We start from the raw sequence: 12,766 nt of genomic DNA, 5'->3' as shown, positions 1-12,766 counted from the left end.
GCATCAGCGAAAAGAGTCCGTCTCTTCTTGTCTAAACGATTGTATGCGAGCTGTTATCTTTAACACGTATGAATAATTGCGTATTACTAGATATTTGAAAGGAGCAATTAACCTGACAACACTATTATTCTCTCTACCCAATTAAAAAATTTTAAAACTACACATCCACGAACATTCAAGTGGGCATACTTGATTTCCCCTCCCACATGCTTTCTCTTTCTCTCTCTCTCTCTCTCCACCCATTATATCCATAGATATTATATAGAGACTAGATGCCAAAAAAGAGAGACTAGATGCCCTGCGCACTGAGAAATACGGCCGCCATCTTAAACCGGCCGTACTCCTAGTTTCGTTGCGCGGAAGCAGTTAAGATGCCAGAGCACTGTGGAGCATTTTCCTGTACTAATCGGCGGACCATCGCAAATAGGGCCCGGGGGATTACTTTTCACAAGTAAGTTTTAACATTACCGTACTATTGGTTGTATTTTGTGAATAGAATATTACCAGATAATTGAGAAGGAGCAAGGATCTTTGATATTACTGTACTGAAATCGTAGCCAGCTAACGTTAGCGAGGCTATGTTTGTTTACTGCACCAGCCGGTGTTCACCCGGCATGGAGAGGTGGGGTAAAGTAATAATTACAAGAGCTTCTCGGTTATCAGATACAATCTTTCAACGGCCCTGTTGTATAAACATAGGTTATTTGTGTTTGCGCACGTGATATCAGGAAGCAATGTAACTTATTTTTTTGATAACCTATATTTATTATCCTGTGCGAATTGGCCATTAATATTACAGACGTCCTGTGGTAAAATTACATTATTACTCCATCTAACGTTACCCTAAAGTTAATCCCGAATCCGAATAGGGCTTTAGATTACAATTGACACAATAATTCTATGTAGGAATAAAACAATTATTATTGGTATAATAACAGTGGCCAGTGAATTTTACACAAGTGTCATAGACTGTATTATCAGTGTTGGGCAGTCACTACTTGTAGCTTAGCTAGTAACGTAGTACTTTGTTGTTAGCTTCACTATTTACTGAATCAAGTAACTTTTCAGTAGCTTAACTCCTTTATTTGAAAATTTGAGTTTTGTTGAAGAAATGTGAAGGAAGAAAATAAGCTTGACCTCTTTTGTGAAATGTTTTTGTGTAGACTCCCCAAAATCTTCCGTTTTCATTTTGAAGGTTTCCCAAGGACAAAGATGTGAGGAAGAAGTGGGAAGTGGCTTTGAGGAGAGAAGGATTCCATGCAAGTGATTCATCAGTGCTTTGCTCTCAACATTTTAAGCAGGGTGATTTTGATAGGACGGGTCAGATTGTCCGACTCCGAGATGGTGTTATTCCATCCGTCTTCAGCTTCCCGGTTCACCTCCAAAGAGTAGGTGTATCCTCATAAGGCTGTTAGCATTCATAAAAGTAAATATTATATAATCAATCACGGGGTAGGGTAAGATACTTATCCCTTTATACAAATTTCATTATGTATTATGCTTCTTCATTTTAGTTGGAAAAGGGCAGGGCTACGTCTACCTCCAGAAGAGCTGAAGAAAGCCTGTCCATGGCCTCTCAGGATTCCCAGGAAACGGCAACCTCAAGCCCACAACCTCAGCCTAATGATGTGAATATTTCTACTTTAAACATCATATCATAATGTTTCCTGGACATATTAAAATCTCACTTGTTTGCTGCCACTCATATTAAACACGCTCACGAATAAACCCATACACCCACAATTTAAGACAAGTTGATCATGCATTGCTGGCACACACGCACAGTGCTGGCAGTGGCTTTGACAGGTGTTGACTATAATAAAGAATGTGGGCCATAAACTAGTGGTGTCAAAGTGATGTTTGTGAAGTGAAACATTACTCAAACCATGTTCATTCATCTTTCTACTAGGATCATGGCTATGCCTTGCCTGCTTCTCCTACGACTCTTAAGACCAGGCTCAATGAAGCCTTGGCAAGAGTGGAAAGTCTAGAGCAAGAGAAGAATAATTCCAGGGCCAGAGAAAAGAGGGCAAAAACCACAGTGAAGAGTCTTTTGGGGGATTTGAGGGAAAAGAACCTCATTAATGAAGAGCTCAAAGAGAAGCTTGAATTCTACTCTGGTAAGACAAAATTAGCACTTTGAAATTCATGTACATGTTATTCTTCTTACTCTCTTTATTAAACTCCTTAGTTATTTTCTGAAGGGGACTTATTCAGAATCAGAAAGATTCATTTTAAATCATAACATTTCAGATCTTCAGATAGACCTCATGGCAAAGCAAGGCCACGAGTACACAAAGGACTACCGAGAGTTCCATCTACATGGTCCAAAGGCATACAAATACCTCAGAGAGACTCAACATTTTCCCCTCCCACATACAATACAAAGGTAGGCTTAATGTTGTCCGAATTAAATTTTTTGGAAGTTACGAGAGAGAGAGAGAGAGAGAGAGAGTATATATTACATTACAGTGAAGAAACGTTGGACCTTACATTTACACTCTTCACACGATCATTGATAAACATGTATACCAAAATAAATCCAAAGTCTTCTCTTGCTTTATTGACTTTGAGAAGGCTTTCGACTCGATCTGGCATGAAGGACTCTTCCTAAAACTACTGGAAAATGGGATTGGAGGGAAAACATTTGATTTGATAAGCACCATGTATAAAAACAATACATGTGCTGTAAAAATAGGAAATAAGTGAACAGAATTTTTCTCCCAACAACGAGGAGTCAGACAAGGTTGCCCATTGAGCCCCACTCTATTTAACATATATATAAACGAATTGCGTCAGGGTTGGGAGAAGTTAAATGTCTCCTCTTTGCAGATGATCTAGTCATTCTGTCAAAAACAAAAGAGGGACTACAGCAGCTCCTCGATGTCGTAGAGACATTCAGTCAAACGTGGGCTCTCAAAATTAACCTCGCAAAAACTAAAATAATGATTTTTCAAAATAGATCCAGGCGTAGGGAAAATAAATACATCTTTAGAGCAGGAAACCAAGTCCTCCAACACACCCACGAATACACATATCTGGGGCTAAAACTGAGTTCGACAGGGAACTTTAATCTGGCTGTGAATGAACTGAATGCAAAAGCAATGAGGGTCTTCTACATGATCAAAAGTACTATTCAACATGAAATTCCAATTCAAACCTGGCTAAAAATCCTACAAGCAATAATTGAACCCAATGCTCTGTATGGCAGCGAGATATGGGGACCTCTAAAAACCCAAGATTTTTCAAAATGGGAAAAAGAGGAAATCGAAACTCTGCATACCCAAATTTGTAAAAGCATCCTGAAAGTAAACAGAGCGACACCAAACAACTCTTGCAGAGCTGAATTAGGACAATACCCCCTATTGATCAATATCCAAAAAAGAGCTGTGAAATTCTACCAGCACCTGAAGCGCAGTGACCTGAGCTCTTACCAGGCCGAAGCCCTGCGGTGTCAGGAGCAGAACCGGCCCCGGAGCGCGCACTCACAGCTGATGCTCAAACTACAGCCAGACCAGCACAGCACTATCTGGCCCAACCAAATTATAAAACTACAAAAACTAAATTACATTACCTATTGGAAAGATGCTACTAAATCACAAAAAAAGATGGAACTCTATTTAAACCTGAAAAGAGATTATAAACCAGCAGAATACCTGAGCTGTGTAAAAGAGCATAAAGTGAGAAAGACCCTGACCAGATACAGGCTGAGTGCCCACTGTCTGGCTGTAGAGAGAGGACGGCACCGGCAGAGGTGGCAGCCGAGAGAGCAGAGACTGTGTTCTCTGTGCTCTCAGAGAGAGGTGGAGACAGAAGAACACTGCCTCATACACTGATCACTATCACAGCATTAGATCGGACTATTTCACTAGATTCCAACAACTAGAACCAAATTTTATGGCATTACCAAATTCAGATAAATTAAATTATATTTTGGGAGAAAACTCCAGCTCAATCATAACAGCAGCAAAGTATGTAACAGCCTGCCACAAACTACAAGAGTCAGCCAGTGGACAAAACTAAGGTCTGAATGTTGGTTCAAAATTTTTTTTTTTTTTTTTTTTATATATATAAATGTATTCATGCATTTGTTCACTGATTAATTTTATTGATTATTTGTTAGTTGCCTATGTAATGGCCAATGCTTTGGCAATACTGTACAAGTCATGCCAATAAAGCTCATTTGAATTGAATTGAGTGTGAGAGAGAGAGAGAGAGAGAGAGAGAGAGAGTGAGAGAGAGTGAGAGAGAGTGAGAGAGAGTGAGATTGTGATTGTGTGTCACAAATCATTATAAATAGTTTCTTCAACTTATTAAAATATCTTACTTTACTGCAACTATCTGTTTCTGATTCTTTATCATATTTATAGTGTGTGATTTATAAAATACCTTATATCCTACATCACATATTTTGATTTTGGACGTCTGGTCACTTTATATCTTATATCAGAATATTATATTACTTTTAAGCCTACTATGAATATTAAAATACGCCGAACCATGTGTCCTGTATCATAGCTACATGAATGACCTTTGCAGCAAAAAAAACTCCACGTGAAAATCAGTTTGGTATGATTAATTAAATGCGCTGACAGTTCATTGCACCTGCCATACAGATTACACTGAGTGGAGCGGGTGACCGGTCTAAGATGGTGGCACCGCGGCTCGTCCGCGCCAATAGGCAGTAGCGGTCGATAGGGCGTCTATCTATATGATGTCTATGAATATATCACACTCGCCATGCACCGTAGTCAGTAGGAACACTTCAGTAAAAAAAAAAAAAGCAGTTGCTTGATTACGTTTTAATTAAGATTTCAGATGATTTTTTTTATACATTCCCATGGTTGCGATGAAGGCTCAGATATCCGCACTCGCTAGATAGTTTTGTCATGGTCCTAAAGCCGCCTCTTCTTCTGAGATTTAACGATTAGGAGTTCACTTTCAAACGTGCACCTGTCCCGGCTGAGACTACAAAAGGTACGCATCATAAGTGATGCTGATTAGGTGCTAGTTGTCACATATTGGCAAAATGCAGCGAATAAGCTGGAGTGACAGACGCGTCCGAAATTGCTTCGCATATTCAACGGTCCTAAAGCCAGCCATTTTGTGTTAATCTTCATGCAGAGACAGTAGTTGTATGGGGCTGTTGATCAGCCTGATGAATCTTCATTGTATTGCATAACAGCTGAGATTCAGAATGATAAATCTCCGTTTACACTGGAGTGCAATGCAGTTCTGTACTGTACTTCAGATCAGCTGTCCACATGCGAAATTCCTTTGACAACTAGAGCGTTTTCCCTCCCAGTTGTCCCTGAGGTCCAAATGCCGGCCATTTTGTGCCGTTTCCTCCATAACAGCGCCTTCAACATCGACCCCTTACAAAATATACCACGTTATTAACATGGTATTATGGTAACTAATCCACAAAAAACATAGCTGCTAATGTTATTAGAATTTCAATGATGTTAGAGGTATAGTTCACCCAAAAAAAGGAAAATTACATCATCATTTATTCACCCTTATGTTGTTCCAAAGGTGCAACTTACTTTCTTCACCTTAAAGTGGACCTGGGAAGCTCCGAGTTGGGCATTCGTTACTAGGACATGTTACACATTCAAGAGGTACACAAAATACAGAAGAAGCTGAACTTAAAAAAGTGTATACACAATAAATGGTGGTAAAAGCTACTTTTTCTGTGAATAAGCATAACTGAATACACCTGCATCACTTTTATATGACCTGGTTTATTCATATTTATTAATGCGTTGTATCGAAGTATAAATTAAGGCAGAGGCTGTTTGCACAAGTTGCACTAAATACAAATAGTGTAAGATGCTTGCTCCTCAGTGCACATAGTGGCAGATATAATTTACACCCCTAATTATATACTAACATACAGTGTGTTTATTGAGTCCGCAGACACCCTACACCAGGGGTGTCCAAAAAAAATTCGGTAGGGGGGCCAAATGCAGGAAAACAAAATAAGGTGCCACGGGCCGCATCGCTGTAATAATAAGAAAAAATGTCTAGAAGATACTAGATTGCCACTATGCATAATCATTATATTGTACACTTAATATTATGCAAGTTTTAATAATTTGTGCTCTTTGGTATGCTTGTGTAGGCCCTACATGTAAATAAAGGATAGGCTATTTCACTCACAAAGAACTCTTATGATGGAACAGTGATGCATCTTATACAAAATATTTTACTAATTTATTCACATTTTTATCTTTTTGACGTCCATTCAGTGGCACTGCAAAGACCATATACTGTAGATCTGCTACTGAGTGTTGGGTGTGACCCATCACAGTAATCAAAATCAGATGACATTTTATCACTTTATGAAGTGATGCATGGAATTACTCTTTATAGATATATAATTATAGCTTCTGTTCTGTTGTTACTTGCATTACAAATACAATTTTAATTTGATCAAAATTATCGCACTTCATTTTAGGGCTACACCTAATGATTCTTTTTTTTTATCGATTAACAGATTTTTCTAAAGATTTTTTATTATTATTTCTTGATTAATATAACAATTAACCCAAAATAAATATAAAAAACTTGTCATTAATATTTCAATATTTTAATAAATGATCTTCTCTTTTAAACACAAACAAATGTAGAAGAAACAAAGTGTGCACTGCAGGGCATTATTCTGCAACAAAAATAGCCCTGTCTTAACTGGTAATCTCCATTTTACAGTCCAACATTAATTTTATTTTGGAGAGATTTTATGTTGGACTGCTAAACTCGAGGTTGCACAATGTTTTGGTATTCCTCCGGAAAGTGACTTGAATTTGACATTTGTTTAATTTATTTTGTTGTTGGATTGCTAAATGTAGATTACTCATTTTATTTTGGAGTGATTTTAAGTAAGAACTTGTTCAATTCGCGTGAAAGGAAAGTCCAATCTACATTTAGCAATCCAACAACAAAATAAATGAAACAAAATGTAAAATTCAAGTCACTTTCAGGGGGAATATCAAAACATTGTGCAACCTCGAGTTTAGCACTCCAACATAAAATTATTTTACAGTAAAATTAGTGCAATTTGAGTAACACTTTTTTTCTAACAGGAATAACTAAAACTTGTGCATGCTTAATCAACTCTCAGTAAAAGAAACATTTGTAACAAAACACTTCACAAGGTAGGAACCTAATAATGAAAATTAGGGGTCACGATTGTGAAATTTGGCTGACAATTAATTGGCAAACAAATAAGTGTGATTATGAATATGATTTCTGTTTTAGGTGTTTCACGAATCTGATTATTAATTACCATACAAACTCACTCTGTGTGCTTCATGCACATAACAAAGTCATACAAATTTTGCTTGGGTCATATAATAAAATAAAGGTACATGATTCCCTTTTCAGGCTTCAAAAACGTATGAATGACAGTCAAATAAAATGATAAAATAATTAAAATAATATTTTAATTATCAAAATCTGTCTAAATAACTAAAATGTATCTCTTATTTATCCTATTTACTTTTGATCCATTGGACTTTCAATGTTTTGTTTTCTTTTGGTTCTTTTGTAACCCAGCTAAACTGTATAGCTATTATATTCCACTATAAGCTTAAAACACTTTAAGCGGCATCAGGCACAGATGTGCAAGTGTTTTAAGCAGTCTCTTCAACAGTACAGTATATCCTCACTCAAATGGTGCTGGGAAACCCGAGAATCATTTTTCTGAAATATCAGAATGAACCAGTTAATTACAAGATACTTCCAAGTGCTACAGAGGACATTCTGGAAGAGTATGTCTATGTGCGTGCTCAATAAACTACAGTTGCGTGCACAACAGCAGCTCTACTCAGTTTGAGTAGTTGAGGGATAAATTAGGTGTATGCTTGGCTAAATAGATGAGTCTTTAGTCTAGACTTAAACTTAGTGAGTGTGTCTGCATCTCGAACAGTGTTAGGGAGACTATTCTATAGTTTAGGAGCCAAGTATGAAAAGGATCTAACTCCTTTTGTGGAGTTTGATATTCTAGGAACTATTAACAGGACAGAATTTTGCGATTGTAATGAACGTGATGGAATATAGCATGGTAGAAGGTCACTTAAGTACTGCAGAGGTAGACCATTCAAAGCTTTGTAAGTAGTTAACAGAATTAAATTAATTAACAGTAAAATTAATACGGAATTTAACAGGTAGCCAATGTAACGATGATAAAATGGGGCTAATATGATCATATTTCTTGGTTCTCGTCAGCACTCTGGCTGCTGAATTTTTAACCAATTGAAGTTTATTTTTTGATCTTGCTGGACATCCTCCTAGTAATGCATTACAATAATCTAGTCTTGAGGTCATGAATGCATTAATATGTTTTTTGGCATCAGCAACAGAGAGCATGTGTCATATTTTAGCAATATATCTTAGTTGGAAGAATGCTGTTCTACAAACATAATTTGATTTTCAAAGGACAGATTGGTATCAAATATAACACTTAAGTTCTTCACTGTAGTACACGATGTAACAGTACATCCATCGATAGTCAAATAATATTTTAGAGGCTTATTTTTCTAGGTTTTTGTTCCAAAAACTAATACCTCTGTTTTGTCGGAATTGAGCAGAAGCAAATTTTGTGCCATCTAATCTTTTATAACATTGATACACTGCTAATTTGGAGAATTGTGAAATCTCATCAGGTTTTGTAGAAATATAAAGTTGGGTATCGTCGGCATAGCAGTGGAAACTTATTCCACTATTCCTGATAATATTTCCCAGGGAAAGCATATACAAGGATAAAAGCAGAGGCCCTTAAACTGATCCCTGTGGCACTACATACTTTTGTTTGGTTTGACAATTCCTCATTTACATAGACAAAGTGTTAACAGTCTGCTAAATAGGACCTAAACCATGCTAATACAACTCCTTATTTCTCTGACCTATTCAAGAGAATGTCATGATCTATCGTGTCGAATGCAGCACTAAGATCTAAAAGCACTAGAAGTGAAATGCAACCGTGATCAGATGATAAGAGCAAGTAAATTGTAACTCTGATAAGTGCAGTCTCTGTACTGTGTACTCTATACATTTTCCTCCCTGCTCCGTCAATCTCCATTTGTAACTTTCACTTTCACACTCTTCTTCTTTTGTTTTTGGTGATTCACATTATTTACGCATATTGCCCCCTACTGGGCAGGGAGAAGTATTTCTAGCAAAATAAGAACTTAAATGTTTCTCACCCACACCAATCATATCACTTCTGAAGATATGGATTAATACTCTGGAGTCGTATAGTTTACTTTTATGGTGCCTTTATGTGCTTTTTGGAGCATCAAAATTGTGGCACCCATTCACTTGCATAGTATGAACTTAATAGAGTTGTAATATTTTTCTAAAAATCATAATTTGTGTTCTGCAGAATAAAGAAGGTAATACACATCTGGGATGGCATGAGGGTGAGTAAATGATGAAGTATCCAGTAAAGTCATTGCAATTTTAGAGTAGTAATTAGTATTTTGTAGTGAATAAATTTGAGTATCTTTACTGAAGATCAGAAAATCATAAAGGAATTTTAATTTTTGGGTGAATTATCCCTTTAGGCAACACGGTCATTCAAATTAAAATTAAACTAAATGAAAAAGATTCTGAGAGCAACCACACTCTTAAGATCACATATTAATAAATTACAGTATTAACAACAGCTTAAATTAACTGGAGTAATTATGGTATTTTAACAGAAACTAAACTATTTATCAAGAACTATAGAAACTAGGTAGGCCTACCATGGTAAATTTGCAATGTTTTAAATTTATGAAAACAAATCACCCTCTTTGGGTACATTTCTCAAGTTTGAAACAAAGTAACAATTAGCAAAGTGACAATCAATTGAAAGCATGTATATGTAACTAAATATGACACTAAATCAGAATGCAAATCTGAACTCTAAATTAAAATCTGAACTGAATGCACTTATTGTGGTCACTGATGGCCTTTTTCTCCACAGCATCATAAGTATGGCCTCACCCCAGCCAGGTAGCCCACCTACCACAGAGCAGTATACACCACCACCTTCTGAGACTGAGCCTGGTAAAGAACAAGATGACTTATCAGAACAACCAACAAGAAGAGGCGGCAAAGGGAGACCATCAAAATCTCTGCACACTTTTAAGTGTTCAATCTGTCTGGAGGCCTTAACCAGCCCTTCAGCTATTCAGAGCCACAAGCTTTCAGTACATGGCAAAGAGAAACAGCAGCAATACACCTGTGCTCAGTGCACTAAGACATTCTCCAGCCAGGCACAGCTTTCCAAGCATCAGCGCACACACTCTGCTCAGCGTCCATTCCAGTGCCTACAGTGCCACAAGGCGTTTAAGACTCAGACGGAGTTACGCAATCACAGCCGTTCACACACAGGTGAGAAACCTTTTGTTTGCACTGACTGCGGCAAGGCATTTATGCAGTCCATTTGTCTGCGTATCCACATGACGCAGCACAGTGGCGAGAGGCCTCACTCCTGCCCACATTGCTCTAAGAGCTATCCCACATTATCTAAGCTCAAAGTGCATCAACGATCGCACACAGGGGAGAAGCCTTACTTTTGCGCAGAGTGCGGGAAGAGTTTCGCTGACCCCTCTGTGTACCGCAAGCATTGGCGCAATCACCAAGGCCACCGCCCGTATGAATGCGGGCAATGCAGTAAAACGTACACCGAGCTGAAGGACTTGAAGAACCATGAGCGATCGCACACGGGGGAGAAGCCTTACCTGTGCTCTGACTGTGGTAAAGCCTTCTCTTGGCCATCCTCTTTGGCATGCCACTTACGAATCCATTCTAAGAGCAAGCCATACCAGTGTGAGCAGTGCGGCAAAGGTTTTACCCAGCTGTCCTCATACCAGTCTCACCTCCGCACACATTCAGGCGAAAAGCCATTCCTTTGTCCACAGTGCGGCAAGATGTTTTCAGATCCCTCTAGTTTCCGCCGACACCAGAGGGCACATCAAGGTTTCAAGCCATACCCCTGTGACAAGTGCACCAAGAGGTTTCGGCAGCCTGCCGACCTTGCAGTGCATCAGCGTGTGCATTCCGGTCAGCGGCCCTACAAATGCCAAAGCTGCGATAAGGCTTTTGTTGCTTCTTGGGATTTGCGGCGACACATGCTGGTTCACACCGGGTTGCGGCCCTTCTCCTGCACCGAGTGCGGCAAGTCCTTCGCAGAACGCTCCAGTCTGAATAAACACAGGAGGGTGCATTCTGGGGAGCGTCCCTTCAAATGCCTACAGTGCTTCAAGTCCTTTGTGGTGTCCTCTAATTTGCGCAAACATGAGAGGACACACTTAACAGAGAGGCCCTTGCAGGACCAGCCTGCCCCTGAACCTGCTCAAGTGTTTCCCCCCACCCTCCCAAAGTTCTCATGCTCTCACTGTGATAAGATATTTGGGACCTGGGAGGAAGTGCAAGCCCATACCAGCCTTCACATGATCTCTCCCCCAACTGATTCTACGGTTTCAGCTTGACAATCAGTATGTTTGTGTGACCTGCCATATAGATTTTGCACAGCTGGCTGATCTACAAGCACATGAGAAAATGCACCCTAAGCCACGACCCCACATTTGTGACAAATGTGGCAAAGGTTTTCTGAATAAAGCCGGGCTTCGCAAACATCACCGCATCCACTCGACAAGTCGGCCCCATTGCTGCGCTGTTTGCGGAAAGGCTTTTCTCTTTGCTGCCTATCTTCGCAAACACTTGCGCACTCATCGCAAAACTGAACACTCATCCTCCCTGCCACCGACGGACATGGCACACACCCAACCCCTACCATCCCCACCAAGTGCTGCATCACCTTCAGCATCTGAGCCCAATGCACATTCATTGTCCGTTCCGTTGACTTCATTTCAGGCAATGTCATCCCATGTGTATGTAAAAGAAGAGGGGCTCTGAAATGATTGCTGATCATGTCTGCTGCTTTGAAAATCTGAATAATGTAAAAAAAAAAAAAGAAATAATAGTAATTGCTGTTGTGTTTATACAATTAAGAAAATCTTAAAACATTTTTTTTAAAAGAGACCAAATCTTTCAATGCATTAAAGGGACAATTCACCCAAAATGAACATTTTGCTATCAACTGAAATCCTTTAATAATCACACATTCGATTTATTTTTAAGGTATGCTAGTATCATGTTGCAGTTATGTATCATAGTCACAGGTGTTATTTGATATGTTTATACACTTGCTAATATATTGTAATATCTCTAAGAATATTTCAGTCAAGAGACTAGAAATCATGACAAATTTTATTAGGCATTTCTTTCCATCAGCTGACTGAACAAAATTGTGTACTGACAATTTCTTAACTAGAATGTTAACAGCGTTTTTATTTGACTGCTTTTTGGGGTATCAAGTCGCTGTATGTGTGGTGGTAAAAAATGATGTGAGTGATTACTTTCTGAACATAGTATTTTGCTTATATGCTAAACAGGATATCAGTAAACTAGTAATCAAATCCCCACTTGTGTCTTTCCTTGTACCTCAGTGTCTGAGTTTTTTTCTTGATTTATTGTGTATGTGATAAAACAAAATGTACCCTCAGTGATTAAGTAGTTTCATAAATTATATTTAGGCAATTTGGTATAGATGTTATGTTATTTGAAGAAGAACCATTTGAATTCAATTAGGTTTGAGTTAGGAAAATCACCTTAAGGAGAGACTAGCAATAAACATTTAAAAACAGACATTTCATCTCTAAGTGTATTCAACATAGATATTATGTTAACTTACATTTGAGGGCTTGTGCTTAGC

General features: G+C 38.5%; 1 protein-coding gene across 1 annotated transcript; it reads left to right on the top strand.

The window, feature by feature from the left end:
* Positions 1 to 165: 165 nt before the first annotated feature.
* On the top strand, positions 166 to 12,541 carry LOC127633279 (zinc finger protein 668-like). The gene is given in 7 exon segments (XM_052112269.1): positions 166 to 451; positions 1,196 to 1,388; positions 1,515 to 1,628; positions 1,910 to 2,120; positions 2,254 to 2,389; positions 9,971 to 11,476; positions 11,478 to 12,541. Coding segments are annotated over 7 exon segments (2,670 nt in total). The 5' UTR covers positions 166 to 371; the 3' UTR covers positions 11,908 to 12,541.
* Positions 12,542 to 12,766: the final 225 nt, after the last annotated feature.

Source organism: Xyrauchen texanus, chromosome 40, assembly GCF_025860055.1.
Source record: "Xyrauchen texanus isolate HMW12.3.18 chromosome 40, RBS_HiC_50CHRs, whole genome shotgun sequence".
Classification (NCBI taxonomy): domain Eukaryota; kingdom Metazoa; phylum Chordata; class Actinopteri; order Cypriniformes; family Catostomidae; genus Xyrauchen; species Xyrauchen texanus.
This window is presented reverse-complemented; position numbering and strand designations above follow the sequence as displayed.